The 15,772-nt window shown below is 48.6% G+C and overlaps 1 protein-coding gene across 1 annotated transcript in view; it reads right to left on the reverse strand.

Moving 5' to 3' along the window:
* HDAC4 (histone deacetylase 4) overlaps nt 1–15,772 on the reverse strand; it is a 178,613-nt gene that overhangs the window by 32,947 nt on the left and 129,894 nt on the right. The window contains exons 10-14 of the mRNA XM_059476527.1: nt 13,199–13,315; nt 12,313–12,511; nt 9,719–9,948; nt 3,758–4,015; nt 1,993–2,179 (exon numbers count right to left, since the gene is read on the reverse strand). Coding sequence (XP_059332510.1) covers nt 1,993–2,179; nt 3,758–4,015; nt 9,719–9,948; nt 12,313–12,511; nt 13,199–13,315 — 991 coding nt within the window. The remainder of the gene's footprint in view (nt 1–1,992; nt 2,180–3,757; nt 4,016–9,718; nt 9,949–12,312; nt 12,512–13,198; nt 13,316–15,772) is intronic.

The raw sequence follows: 15,772 nt of genomic DNA on the forward strand, positions 1-15,772 counted from the left end.
GAATAAAAGCAGAAGTGAAAGGGAAATAACATCATGAGTCGCTCTTATTTGGGCGTTGTGGATTCCCCCCCCTTCCTTTTCCTTTTCCCAGGGAACACATCACGTTGCAAACTGTTCATTCACAAAGTAAGAGCCTGACATTTGGGGAAGAAGGCGGACTTTGAAATCAGTCCTCACCACCCAGCACAGGGCTTGAGGAGTTGCAGGGAAAATCAACTTTCAGTTGTTGCTGAGGGCATTGAAGAAACAGAAAGGATTTTGGAGTAGAAAAGTTGGCTGTCAGGATACAGGAAGAACTATTAGGTTTTTTGCTTTAAATCTTGGTGGGGAGATCACAGAATCCCAGGGTGGTTTGGGCTGGGAGGGACCTTAAAGCCCATCTTATTCCTCCCCTGCTGTGGGCAGGGACAACTTCCACTACCCCAGGCTGCTCCATCCTGGCTGTGAACACTTCCAAGGGATGGGGATCAACACCTATTTTGCACTTGTGCTTTCCACCAGACAAACACAGGACTGCATTCATAATTTTCCTCCACATGGAAGCAAACACCCTTTGGTCTCTGTATCCTCATGACAAGTTGGAATCACCTGCCCACCTGGTTTTTCCCAACCTGTGTGACAGGAGGAGGGGAGGCTGGCAGGGAGCCTGGAGTACATCATGAGATTATGCTATGGGAGGGACTGGAGAATGTGGAGGAAACAGAGGCAGCTTTGCATTTGGCACTCTGTCCTTGAGGAGCACTGGCTCTCCCTGCCTTGCCTCTAAATCAGCTCAGTTCCAGCCTGGGACTCGTTCTGTGTGCCTGAGACACAGCTCCAGAGCTGGGTTGCTGCTGTGTGTGTGTGCAGGGTATTTTTGCTGTGCTGTGTGTGTGCAGGCTATTTTTGCTGTACTGCTGTGTGTGTGTGCAGGGTGTTTTTGCTGTGTGTGTGTGCAGGGTATTTTTGCTGGGCTGCTGCTCTATGTGCGCAGGGTATTTTTGCTGTGTATGTGTGCAGGGTATTTTTGCTGTGCTGCTGCTGTGTGTGTGTGTATGTGTGCAAGGTATTTTTGCTGTGCCCTGTGTGTGTGTGTGTGTGTGTGTGTGTGTGTGTGCAAGGTATTTTTGCTGTGCTCTGTGTGTGTGTGTGTGTGTGTGTGTGTGTGTGTGCAGGGTATTTTTGCTGTGCTGTATGTGTGTGCAAGGTATTTTTGCTGTGCTGCTGCTCTGTGGGTGTGCATGGTATTTTTGCCGTGCTGCTGCTGGGTGTGTGCAGGGTATTTTTGCTCTGTGTGTGTGTGCAGGGTATTTTTGCTGTGCTCTGTGTGTGTGTGTGCAGGGTATTTTTGCTGTGTGTGTGTGCAGGGTATTTTTGCTGTGCTGCTGCTCTGTGTGTGTGCAGGGTATTTTTGCTGCTCTGTGTGTGTGTGTGCAGGGTATTTTTGCTGTGCTGCTGCTCTGTGTGTGTGTGCAGGGTATTTTTGCTGCTCTGTGTGTGTGTGTGCAGGGTATTTTTGCTGTGCTGCTGCTCTGTGTGTGTGTGCAGGGTATTTTAGCTCAGAGGAAGGGACAAGCAGGACAAGAGGGATGACTCAGTGTGCTCCTTGAGGAAGGCAGGATGTTATGGAGTACCCAAACGGGGATGAGACGCAGAGCCCACGCTTACAGATTTGCAGGGACGGGGAAGAAAATCATAGAACCATCTCCATGGAATGGTTTGGGTTGGAAGAGACCTTAAAGCTCACCTCGTGGGTAGGGCAGGGATACCTTCTACTATCCCAGGGGGCTCCAAGCCCTGTCCAACCTGGCCTTGGACACTTTCAGAGATGAGGCTGCCACAGCTACTCTGGGCAACCTGGCAGGGCAGGATTTCCTTCCAATATCCCACCTACCTACCACTCCCTCCATCCTAAAGCCATTCCCTCTTTTCCGTGCCCTCACAGAACAGCTCAGTGTAAAACAAACCAGTGAGCAGAGCACCCCCCAGCCCAGAGCCCCCCAAAAAGCTCACCTGTTGTGAACCTTGGCTTAGTGGGAGGCTCCTGCACGGACATGGGGAAGGTGGCTGAGGCAGGGGAGGACTGTGCCCGCGACAGGGGCCGGTGTCCCCCGAAGGACACGGGCATGCCGGCCGCCTCCAGCGACGCCTGGTAGTTCCTCAGCTGGTGGATCCTCTGCTGCTCCAGGAGCAGGGCTTGCTGTGGGCAACAGAAGCAGGCAGTTGCTGAAAGGGCCTTGCCAAAAGGGTTTGTGAAGGGTTCCAGGCTTGGACTCCTTTCCCTCACGCACATCAAAGGAAGATGTGACATTTCAGACTGGCACAACACACAGAGCCCCAGCCTGAGCTGGTGCACACTGACAGCGTCACTGCCAGGGGCAGCTCCATCCTCCCCCACAGCTCCCTCCTCTTCCTCCCACCCCACTGCTCTGGGACATTTTACAGTGAAAAAGTCCAGGCCATGGAACAAGTCCCACTCAGCTGGATCCCAGGCTGGACAGGGAGCTCTGAACTGAGCTGCTTCTCTCTGCAGCCACACCATCAGCTGGACAGGCTCCTCAGCAACATCACAATGACATTCCTGGAGGAAATGGACCAGCACCATTACACTGTGCTCCCTTGTTATTGGATTTATCACCTGCAATCCACAAGCCTTGGGTGTTTTCCCTCAAAAGTGAGCCTGGTTGGAGGCTCCAGGTTCTCTAATTCTGAAGCAGGAACACCCTCCACTTGTGCCCTGTTCTCTTATGTGCAGTCTCATGTTTTATGAAAAATTCTTTCCTTAGGATTTTTTCTCCTGAGAAGCTGTGAGGCCTCAGGAATGAAATGTAAACATTGATTATCTGCTGCTGTGGAATGCAACAGGTGAATCTGTGATTGGTCTCATGTGGTTGTTTCTAATTAATGGCCAATCACAGCCCAGCTGTCCGGACTGTCTCAGTCAGTCACAAGCTTTTGTCATCATTCCTTCTTTTTCTACTTCTTGCTAGCCTTCTGATGAAATCCTTTCTTCTATTCTTTTACTATAGTTTTAATATAATATATATCATAAAATAATAAATCAAGCCTTATGAAACATGGAGTCAACATTCTTGTATCTTCCCTCATCCTGGGACTCCTGCGAACACCACCACAGTCTTTCTCTGGAGAAATTAGTTTTAAATCATTAAACCAAAATACAGTCTCCTGTGATTTTACATGGGGTTCCTGTAACCAGCCAACCCTCCTGGTAGGTGACTCCAGGGAAGAAATCACTTGGATTTACATCAGGTTCCTGTAACCAGCCAACCCTCCTGATAGGTGACTCTAGGGAAGGAATCACTTGAATTTACACAGGGTTCCTGTAACCAGCCAATCCTCCTGGTAGGCAACTCCAGAGAAGGAATCAGCTGATTTTACATGGGGTTCCTGTATGTAACCAGCCAACCCTCCTGGTAGGTGACTCTAGGGAAGGAATCACTCGATTTTACATGGAGTTCCTGAAACCAGCCAACCCTCCTGGTAGGTGACTCTAGGGAAGGTATCATTTGCATTTACATGGGGTTCCTGTAACCAGCCAACCCTCCTGGTAGGTAACTCCAGGGAAGGAATCACTTGAATTTATATGGGGTTCCTGTAACCAGCCAATCCTCCTGGTAGGTGACTCCAGGGAAGGAATCAGCTGATTTTACACCGGGTTCCTGTACCCAGCCACCCCTCGGGAGCTGTTTCCCCTCAGAGCAGCACGAGGTGACTCCCAAGCCCAAACCCGCGTCTCCCGACCGCGCGAGCGCCAGACCTGGCGGAAGAGCAGCTCCTGCTCCGCCTGCCTCTGGCCGGCCTCCAGCTCCTGCTGGGGCTCTGCCTCCTCCTCGTCGCTCTCGATGGGCTCCTGTTTGACCTGCACCAGGCTGGCCAGCGCTGGGGGCTCCTTGTGGCCCGCGGCCCGCTCGCCGTAGGGCTCCTCCAGCAGCGCCTGGTGCTCGCGCAGCTCCTCCTCCGTCTCCTCGGGGTGGCTCTCGTGCTGCCGCGCTGGCTCGGCGGGCTTGGAGATGATCTGAAAGAAGCACAAACTCATCAGAGCTGCCTCCCACCCTGGGGAAAGCTCGCTCTGCTCTCCAGCTGAAGGGAAGGAGCAGCTCTGAGTTATTGTATATTAAGGTCAGGGTAACCCTGGCATCGAAGGCTCTGAAATCCTGTGTCCTGAGTGATGACACCTCCTTATTTTCCACTTCATCCTCCCTCTGAAGGAATAAGAGCCTCTTGTTCCTGCACGCCTCCAGATGCCACTCCATTCACAAACCCATCGAGATGTTTGGCAATTAAATTCTGAAAGAATACCGGGGACACAAACCCTCCAGCAGGGCTTCTGCTGCCTGTTTGCTCAACATCACCTCGGATCACTCCCTGAATTTTTTCTGTGAGGCTGAAATAATGATTACTTGAAGATCTGTACTCTTATGGAGCTGGTTAAGAGGGAACTCAGGACATGCAGCTGAGAGCAAACCTCAAGAGCAGCATTGTTCTAACCTGACCTTCCTAACCAGACACAGTAAACGTCTCAGAGAGGAGCTCCTAAACCTAAAGGAACAATTTAATTCTCACTGTAATTCACTCAGGCTTTTTCTAAGATCCTTGGCAAGATAAAATTCACAGTTCTCTGTCTCAGACTGCTTACAATTTTTATTTGGGATATAAAAAAAAAAACCCCAAATGTGACCTGTTTTCAACTCCAGAGTAGGAAAACCAATCCATTTCCTCCCTTTCAAAGAGCTCAGGCTGTCCCTGTTTCAAACAGGCTTATAAAGAAACTGCTGCACTTTGAAAGTTGTCGGGGCAAGGTTTAATGAGGATTAGGTCATCGGTATGGTAAGCAATATTGATTTTAAATCTAATAAAGTTAAATCAAAACATGGTTATTGAACACATGCAGGAGGAGGGACTATTTGTCAGTAACTTGCTCTTTGAAGAACAGTGGCTCCAATCTGGAACTAAGCCTTTTTCTCCCCCAAAAGCAGGAAAGAAGGCTCTGCCATATTACCTAAGCAAGGCAGAGGGGCAGGAATGGAGTGAATCTGGCAAGGGACATGAAGCAAGAAAAGAGGAAGGCTAAGGAGATCCTGGTGCCCCTGCTGAATGACAGAAGGCACATGAGATAGAATTAATGCCTTATTCAAGACAATCCTTCAGGAATCCCTGGAACTCTGACACCAGAGGCAAAGTCTTGAACAAGGAAAACTTCCCTGTTTTCCTTGTGAAGGAATTACCACTTAAAGACCTGGACATCCTTAAGTCCATGGGACTCTCACAGGTTGCACTCACAGGTGATGGGACAGAAGGCCATGGGAACAAATTAAAACTCATAAAATTCTTTCTGAACACAATAAAACTTTTTTTTTTTCCTGTGAGGTTGGTCAAACACTTGAACAGGTTCTTCATAGAAGTTTTGGAATCTTCATCCTTGGAGATCCTTGGGCAACCTGTTAGAGGGAGGACATTGCCCTCAGTGACCTCAGGAGGTCCCTGCAAAGATTCAGGGATCAAAACCCCTCAAGGATTTTTGTGAGGTTCCCCTGCCCCTCACAGTTTAATTCCTTATAACACACACTGAATAACCAAACCACATTAAGCTACACGTTCTTCTACCAGTTTTCTTTAAGCCCTCTTAGGCTTGATGAATATGATCTGTTTTAAAGATAATTAAATTATCATAAACCATCTGCTGCTTGTTTTGCGTTTTTTTTTTCCTGCTTGGATTGAAGGTCTCACTCAAGCTTTTGAACTTATGCCTTTTGAACTTCTGAACTGCACGAGGTAATTGCTGGGAAAAATAACTTAGAGTGCCACTGTCATACCTAATGGGAATGAGAGGCAGTGTAGTTCCCTGGAAGTTTTAAATTATTCCTACTCCTTAAAAATGTAGGAATTAAATGCCAGCCACGGTGAAGGCTGAGAAGACCAAGTGGTCGATGGCAAGGACATTTCAGACATTCTAGTTCCAGTTGTTGCAACCCCACCCTCAAAGGAAGATTTTGCAGAGAAGACACTTTCTTACCAACAAATTCCACATAAAACACTCAGTATCTGCATGCCAGGCCCATCCAAACTCCCTAAAAATCTTCCATTTGTGCAGTTTTACGAGCACATGCTCGTGCCATTTAAAATCCGAGGAAATAAAAGTGAGAGGGGCTGGCTGGAATGGCAGCACTGAGAATGCTTGTAAATATATCTGAAATAGTAAGCACAAAGAACCATAAATAACCTCTCCATCCCTTAATTAGCTGTCTGGCTTCCTCTGCCACGAGGTTACTCCTCTGTTTTCATACCCAGTGGCCTCTGGCTGTCACGAGCTGCCACCATAAACCTTTGGTAAAGGCACTGCCTCTCCAGCCCCGGGCAGACAACGACTTCACTCCAGAATAAATTACTGCTCTCTAGTCACAAGCATTTTTAAAAGGCTCCATGCAGCTGGCAAGATTTCTCCTCCACAGCTTTGAAATACAAAGAACAGAAATTAAAAAAAAAAACACCAAACAACAAAACAAAAAGTGAACCAAAGGAAAAAACCAAACAAACAAACAAACAAACCCCCACCAAAACACAACAACAACAAAACCCCAAAAAACCCCCAAAAACCAAAAAATAAACCCCAAAATCAAAACCCAGGGAAAAAAAAAAAAAAAAAAAAAAAAGAACAAAAAAACCCACCACAGTAAAAACCAGAAAACACAGAGCAAAGTCAGGTCATAAATACAGGGGAAACCAAAGAGTTCATCATTTTTCTGTGGAACATTTCATGAGGGGAAAAAAAAGCTGCATTTTTCACTGGTGACATTTCAGCTAACATTGGATTTGTCCAGTAGATGTGATAAATAGAACCACAGAATCATTAAGGATGGAGAAGACCTCCAAGACCATCAAATCCAACCTCTGAGCATCACCATGCCCATTACTCCATACCATCATCTCCAGGACACCTTTCTCCACAATGGCAAATTCCTGGGACACTGAAGACCTTGAAAGTCCTACCAACAGGTTAGAGACATCTATTTACAGATCAGAGATCAATGAGGAGTTCCCAGCAGAAAAACCAGGGAACCCCAGAATGGTTTGGGCTGGATGGGACCGTGATCCCCATCAATGGGGTGGCACCATGGGTCAGAAAGCCAGAGGAAGAGAGGAGCCAGGAAGCAAAGGAGGATGTCAGCTCAGCCCTGACCACACCAGGATGTGCAGAAGCCAGCAGAACCCTCCCTTTCCTCCCTCTGGAGGTGAAGGATGAACTCAAGGAAGAAATAGAACACAGCTTTGATGAAAATGAGTAAAACACAGGAAAAAGGCTGAACTCATTCGACTCGACATGGCTCTTCCCATGTTCCCTTTGGGTTCTGATTTTTAATTTTTATGAACTAAGGAGAAACAAGAGATGACAAGGGATGATGGGGAGAGGCTGACTTGGGCACCAGAGTACCTGGCAGAGCCTTCTGCAGCTGCCAAAGCCTACAGAAATCTCTTCATCTGGTTTTGTTTTCCCCCTGCAGTGATGCGACAGCAGGGGAAAAACAACTGTCTGAGGCAGGCTCAGTCCTACAGCTGCAAGGACCAGGAGACTGTGGAGCTTTTGTGCTTGGAGGAGAGGGAACAACCCACCTGCAAGGCTGGATGGGGCTTGGAGCAAAAGTTCTTCTGACAGTACAAATCACAGAATCCTTAAGGTTCGAAAAGCCCTCTCACACAAGCGAGTCCAGCTGTTCTCCCAGCACTGCCAAACCCAGCCCAAACCCTGTCCCCAAGTGCCACATCCACAGGCTGTCTGAACGCTTCCAGGGATGGTGACTGTGCCACTGCCTGAGCACCCCTTCAATGCAGAAAGTTTTTCTGATCTTTTCAAACCTAAACCTCCCCTGGCACTTCCCTGTCAAACACTAAACATGCAAAAAAAGGTGGGAAACAGAAACACAGGCTGATGGTGGAATATCAGCTCAATGAAAATCACAGAATGGTCTGGGTTAGAAGGGATCTTAAAGTTCATTTCATTCCACCTCTGCCATTCCAGGGACACCTTCCACTCTCCCAGGTTGCTCCAAGCCCCGTCCAGCCTGGCCTGGGACACTTCCAGGGATCCAGGGGCAGCCACAGCTACTTGGATGATTATTCTTAATATTTTCATGTAAAACAAAATGTTTTTCCTTAGTTGCCTTCTTGGAAACAGCAAGACTTGTTTTGGCTGCAGTCCCCTCAAAAATTTCATCTGCTGCAGACACCTAACAGGGAACGTTTAGGGCCAAAATCTCAACATTTGGAAAATCACATGGAATTAAGAAAAGCCTGATTTATGAGTATATAAATATATAAAATACTTCAGGAGTATCATTTAACTCTCCTACACACATGAGGGTCCTAAAATATCCCCAATCTGGGAAAAGTCTTTTCCCATGTCAGCACTTGGATGCTATCCCATGGGATAAATCTGCCACACGCACGCAGCACTAGCACTGAAGTGATTTTAACTCATGACTCCTATAAATCAAACACAGGGAAATCAGTTTAATTAAACCCTCTCTGCCTGATTTTGCTGTGGAGAGCAATGGACAAAGCTGGAAGTCAGAGTGCTCCAGTGGCTCTCCAGCTCCTGGGAGGTCCAGGAGAAAGTCTGAATGAGCTCAGTGGATACGTCACATCCAAGGCTTTGGAAAAGCTTTAAAACCCTTCACGCCAAAAATCTCTCCAGCTGACAACTTCCCTGAACAAAGAGCCCCAACTCCCTGCTCCACACCCCATGGCCCTGGTGCCAGGGAGCGTTTGGAGGGGGAGGAAATGGGATCCCTGTGGAGCAGCAGCTCCCCAGAGCCCTGTGCGCAGGGCCAGGGCTGGCACCCGCGGTGGCAGTGCTCCAGGAGGACAGCATTGACGTCAGTGACTTGTGTAACCATCCTGCCTCAGCCCGGGCCACAAACAAGGGTTTGGGGGTGGTGTGTGTGTGTGTGGGGGGGGGGGGGGGGGGGTTGTGGCTTCTCCCACTCTTTGATCCAGCCCTTGGCAGTTGTGTTTTCTCACAGGACTGGAACGGTGGAAATATTTGGAGGAACCTATGCTGTAAATGGAACAGCAGTGATCTGAACGGCCGCCTGCCACGGGCTTGTCCTGAGCCACAGAGCTGCTGCTGGAATTGCTGCTGTCCTAAGGAGAGCCTCCACTGGAACTCCTTGGGAGGAGTGTTTAGAAAGCCTCAAACCAGAACAAATCCCAGAATAGTTTGGGTGGATCTTAGAAATGATGAAGTTCTACCCCCTACCATGGCAGGGACACCTTCCACTATCCCAGGGTGCTCCAAGCCCCATCCAACCTGGCCTGGGATACTGCCAGGGAACAATTCCTTCCTAATATCCCATCCATCCCTGCCCTCTAGCAGTGGGAGCCATTCCCTATGTTCTGTCCCTCCATCCATTGTCCCCAGTCCCTCTCCAGCTCTCCTGGAGCCCCTTTAGGCCCTGGAAGGGCTCTGAGCTCTCTCTGGAGCCTCCTCTTCTCCAAGCGAACACTCCTAAGTCTCTCAGCCTTTCAGCAAATGTTTCAGTGTATCTGAGTAACCTCCCTCACAAATACATCCTTGTGTTGTCATGCCTGAGAGAGGTCCAAGGATGAGAATCCCAGGGACGTTGGAGGTAGAGCCCACAAACACATCTGCACCAGAAACCCCGAAATCGCATGCTTGAGGCTGCTGTGGAGGAAAAAAAGGCATTGAAAGCTCCGTGCCCACCTTGTTGATGTGCAGCTGCTGCTGCTGGAACTGCTGTTTGTGTTTCTCCAGGAACTGCTGGTGCTGCTGCTGGATGACCAGCTGCTGGAGGGCCTGGGCGTTCTGGGGCAGGGGAGCAGACTGGGTGCGCCCCAGCGGGCGGTGCTGCCGCAGCTTGTGGATCGAAGGGGAGACCCTGTCTCCACCCACCAGGGGCTGTGCGTGCAGGGGCAGTCCTGAAAGATACCAGTCTGAAGATAATATGGAGGAAAAAACAGCAGAGGAGAAACGAAAGGAAGAAGAAAGGAAGGAAGGAAGGAAGGAAGGAAGGGAGAAAACGGCTGTTGAGTAACGCTGACGGTGACAGTGATACCACGTCAAACCCAGCCACCTCTACAGCTGGAGCTGCCTTGAGAGAGAGCAGATCAGTTAATCACCACTGCACACAGCAATGCTTTGCTTGCTTTGCGTTCTGGATCTGCTTGGTGACTCAGAGACCCTCTGGAAACATCCAGCAACACCTTACTGACCTTTCTGTCGCTATAGGGGACCACATTGGTCTGGAGTTTAAACCTCATGGCTCACCTTGGTTTAGGGACTGATCACAGGCTCAGTTCAAGCTGCACGAACCAGCTGCCTCCCTACAGTCGCAGGAAGCACTCTGCTCTCCTCAGGCTTTGCTTTAAGAGAGGGAGAAGCTGCCCAGAAGTCTGCAGCCAGCTGGATGCTGAGGATTATGAACACCTTGGCATTTCTGTCTCAGGATGTGACCTCCTTTCCCACCCATTCACAGAACTGTCCTAGTGGAAGGAGCTGACTCATGGAAAGCCTCTTTTCTCGGTAGACTAAGAGAGTTTCTCCCACTCTCTGCTTTTTCTGCAACAGATCATGTGAAAGGATATTTGATTTTATAAATGCATGCTCCTGCAGGTGTTGGTGTGCACACACACAGGTCTGTGTATGAATACATAGATCATTGGGAAAGATGTGTTCCTCTTCCCTGAGAGCACAGCTCCTCCTCCCAAAAGTTCCAATCAGACAGCAGAGCTTGCAGAGGATATTTTGGAAGACTACCCTCCTCCAAGGTGCTCCTGGGAAAGCTTTCCAGGAGACACCATGTTCACAGGATCCTGGAACCTTAAAACTCATGTCATTCCACCCCCTCCCATGGGCAAGGACACCTTCCACTATCCCAGGCTGCTCCTAGCCCTGAGTATGCTCCATCAGGAATAAGGAGCATCAGGGCATGTACCACAACATGGAGGATACTATCTGAAGTAACCAGTCCCAAGAGGAATGGCACAGCTGAGGAATTCTAGTCCAGCTTCCCAAACTGTCCATGTCTACCTTCCAGCCCAGAGAGAGCCATCACAGCTAATTCTGCAGCTGCCAGGGGACCATCTCCAGAGCTCAAGGCTCTCCAGCAGAATCCTATTAAACTCCACTTTATTTCCAAGGAGTTTCCAAATATTAGCTGTGCACTCAAGGCTTTGGGGAGCACGTGTGAGCTCGCTGCCTCTCAGCTGCTGCCTCTGGAACGTGTGTTTGTCCTTGTTTCCCTGTGCTGACTCCTTCTCCTGAGTGCTGGGCTGTAACACGTTGTACTCTTTTAGGAAGCCCCGCACGGAGCAGGTGGAGTAGAAGGAATTTGCTTGGAAGCAAACACAGCATGCTGGAAACTGAGAGAAGCAAATACCACACCTCTGGGCATCAGCCTCCCCATATCTATGTGCTCCCAAGTTTATCCCAACCCCATGGATATTCCTGGGATTTGGATGTACAACCAGCAGTGCTGCAGAGGGGCTGACACCTCCCAAGAACTTCCAACAAAAATGGAAGGAAGGGAAGGAAAACCAACACGTCAAACATCCTTTGTCCCAGCACCACACACAGGAAGCCAGGAACTCATCCCAGTGGGAATTATTGCTTTCAATCCAGCTTATTTATAGCCACAGGCCTTCCCACAGGTAGCTCATTCTGAAAGTGCAGCACTGGGAGTGACTCATGGCAGTTAACATCCTGCAAAGGGAAGGCACACACAAACAAATTCAATCTGCTGGCAGGCAGCTGCCTGTGCCACGGCTCTGCTGTTTATATCAATGATGGAAAGGAAGTGTTTCAACCTGTGATTTTCTAAGGAAAATTTTAATTTTCTAAGGAATTCTAAGGAAGTGCTTTAACCTGTGATTTTCTAAGGAAATTTTTAATTTTCTAAGGAATTCTAAGTGTTTTAACCTGTGATTTTAACCTTTCGTATTTTCATGGAATAGAAACCATCCATGGAAAACAGGAGTTGTTAAGATGTTGTTTTGCCCTCACTTTGATCTGAACTGGTCAGAACTCTAAACAAAACAGAATTCTCAACTTTTACCAACCAGACTTTGCTGTCCTGGTGGAATAACAGCATTTATTTTCATCTCACCAAAATGAGGTGGGAGATCTGCTTTTGGAAAAACCACCACTAATCAATGAATCAATAAACCAAGGTTTTATGTTCTACCTGCAGGGTGTACAGGTGGTGCAGGACCTAGAGGCTGCCTTGACAGCAGCCCAACAGATCCCTGCTGGTTCCCTCTCTTTTCCAGGTGCCCCAGTGCTGCCCCTGGAGCGCTCACCTGTGACCAAGGGCGTTTGTGCAGTTGGCTGTTCCAGTAGGACCATGTGCTGCAGGAGAGGGTTGTGTGCAGTTCCCCCATCCCTCTCCAACGTTGTAGTGCTCAGGTAGGGAGTGAGGTGAGTGCCAGGGAATAAGGAGATCCGCTGCTGTAAGGCTGGGATTGCGAGCCTCTCTGCGTCCTGCTGCGCTTGGCCCGCCTACAAACGCACAGCCACAGGGGTTAGGAGACACCCCAGAGGCTGATCCCAACCCTAGTGATATCCCAGAGGCTGATCCCAGCCCCACTGATGGCCCAGAGGCTGATCCCAACCCTAGTGATATCCCAGAGGCTGATCCCAGCCCCACTGACAGTCCAGAGGCTGATCCCAGTCCCACTGACAGCCCACAGGCTGATCACTCTAGTGATATCCCAGAGGCTGATCCCAATTCAGTGACATCCCAGAGGCTGATCCCAGCCCCACTGACAGCCCACAGGCTGATCCCAACCCAGTGATATCCCAGAGGCTGATCCCAGCCCCACTGACAGCCCAAAGGCTGATCCCAGCCCCACTGACAGCCCACAGGCTGATCCCAACCCAGTGATATCCCAGAGGCTGATCCCAGCCCCACTGACAGCCCAAAGGCTGATCCCTGCCATCCCAGAGGCTGATCCCAGCCCCACTGACATCCCAGAGGCTGATCCCAACCCTAGTGATATCCCAGCGGCTGATCCCAATTCAGTGACATCCCAGAGGCTGATCCCAGCCCCACTGACAGCCCACAGGCTGATCCCAACCCAGTGATATCCCAGAGGCTGATCCCAGCTCCAGTTACATCCAAAGGCTGATCCCTGCCACCCCAGCCCCTGATGCCTGCCACCCCAGCCCTGTCCCAGCCCCACTCACGCTGGAGGGGCCGGTGGCAGGCAGTCCCAGGGTGATGTTGGGCAGGGAGGGCGAGGTGTAGAGCGGGAGCTGCGTCACGGAGCCCTCGCGGTTGACGAGCCTGTGAGCCAGGCTGGTCTGGAAAGGAGAGAGAAAACCTGGTGAGAGCCCATCCCAGAGCCATCCCCGTGGCCAGGGCACAGCACTCACCGGGACAGGGCAGCAGGAGGGGACACAGAGTCTCCAGAAGTGCACAGACACCCCAGCAATCAATCCCAGCCTGTGCATGCCTAGGAGCAGGGTCCAAACACTCCTGGAGCTCTGGCAGCCTCGGGGCTGTGCCCATTCCCAGCACCCTCTGGGGAAAGAACCTTTCCTGATCTCCATCCTAAACCTCCCCTGGAACAGCTACTCCCTTGGTACTTGCCCTTCTCCAGGCATTTTTAAAGGTAAAGCCAATTATCTTTAAAAAAAAAAAAAAAGCTTTACAATTGGTGTTTTTCTCTTTAGCAAATAACAGACAATTTATGTTATTTACTAGCGTGTGTTAGCATAAATCAGACTTCAAAATCCCATCCAAAAGCCTCAAGGTTGCATTTATGGAGCTATTTCCTGATTTTCAGGGTGAAATGCAAGATTTGCTTGGTTATCTTACAGGCATTTGAGGCAAGAACACTTTAGCAAAAATACCTTTAATTTCTAAACAAGACTGATTTGAAATACGCACTAGAAAGCCCATTATAAAAATTACAATAAAGTGCCTGATTTTCCTGTTAGGAAACCAGGGCTCTGATCACCCTGAGGTCTCTGCAGGTGATTTTCCAACATAAACAGAATTTAGACTTTGAGAAGACTTCTGCAGAAGCCTGTTAAACTCAGGTGCTGCTGTGAAAAAGGGAGTTTTGTTTAACTCAATATTCTATTAAGGGGCAATGTGTACCTAAGTTGTGGCTGTCTCACCCCTGGAATTGTTCAAGGCCAGGCTGTTCCACCTCCTGCAATGTGCAGGGACACCTTCCACTATCTCAGGGTGCTCCAAACCCAAAATCCAGCCTGACTCTGGACACCTCCAGGGATGAGGCAGCCACAGCTTCTCTGGGCAGCCTGTGCCTTATTTTTAACAGATTCGTTGTAAAAAAAACTTCATTTTTCTCTCTAATCTAAAGTGATTCTCCATGTGATTATTTGTACCCACACACTTCTCTTTCCAAGTGATTTTTGAACACTCCTGGCAATTTTGCTTTAATTTAAATTACATAATGTCAGTGTGCCATTGAAAATAAGATACTTATTGTCAGCAGAGGAATGAAATATTTTACTGGTATCATAAATGAAACAAAACTACATCCATTTTCCCTTTGAACAATCAATACTCTGGAGTTGTGCCTCAAAGCCTCTCCTGGGGATTTGCTGTAGAAAAACAGAGGAGAGAAGAACACAGCAGCTTGATGCTCTGAGCATATGGGATTTGGCAGCATTATCACCACTTTAAACACACAGCTCCCATCTCTGGGCTCAATTGCACACAGCCATTTCTGAATGCACAGTCTGCAGCTGTACTCCAGCAGTTTTTACAGCCTTGTACCAACTGCAATGTGCCTTTAAAAACAGTATTTCAAAGCAGAAAGTGTCTGCTTTAAAGGAGGCAGGGCTGCAGTCTTTCCCCACTGAAGGCACTCAGACAATGAACTTGGGCACCATCTTCCAACACACCTGCCTCAAGGGCTGATGCAGCAAACTAAGAAGCAGTGAGATATACTTCTCATTTAAAATGAAACATGAAGCTAAGAACAAAACACAACATGATCTTTTCAGAAACACTCAGATATTTCCAAACATTGAATGGTGGGAACTTGGGAAGTCCTGGTCCATTTTGGTGTTAAAGAATCTCCAACACCTGAGCTCCCAGGTCATACAGCTCCTACTGAAGAAGAGGATTTTAAAGGCACCAAACTACACTTATTTTTTTTCCCAAATACAGGCCAATGGATCAGCTGGGATCACACATGAATGCTGAAATAAAATGCTGAGTTATTTTTCTTTAGGAAGGGGAAAGGCTTGGGCAGGACAGGGTTTTTTTTCCAAATAATTTTTACTGCTTGTGCCTCAGCCTAAGTCACAAAATTCCAGCTGCACTACAAGCAGTTGATGGAAAGACTTTTTCTTGTGATCAGTGTCCATTTGATTAAGTGTTTGGGGTCTAGGCCCAGATGATCAGCACTAATTATTAAGCTGAAAAATCAAATGGATGAGGAGGATGCTCCAGCTTCACATTTACCTGCAGGAGTTCACTCTGACCTCATGGAATGATTTGGGCTGGAGGGACCTTAAAAACCACCTGATTCCAATGCCCTGCAGGGACTTTTGGGAAGCTGCCTGCTCTGTTTATGTCACAAAAACAATTGTCAAACCCGCTGGTTTTTCCATCAGCAGCAACTGGGAATTTGCAGTTTGCTAAGGACAGACAAGACTGATCAGCAAAAACAAAACTCAGTGCTCATTCTCCGGGGGCAAGTGAAGCCCTCACCTCCCACCATCTTAATTTTCATACTAATTACCTAAATCTGTAAGGTTTGCTATAGATTAGAGTGGCTG

Source organism: Ammospiza nelsoni, chromosome 7, assembly GCF_027579445.1.
Source record: "Ammospiza nelsoni isolate bAmmNel1 chromosome 7, bAmmNel1.pri, whole genome shotgun sequence".
Lineage (NCBI taxonomy): Eukaryota > Metazoa > Chordata > Aves > Passeriformes > Passerellidae > Ammospiza > Ammospiza nelsoni.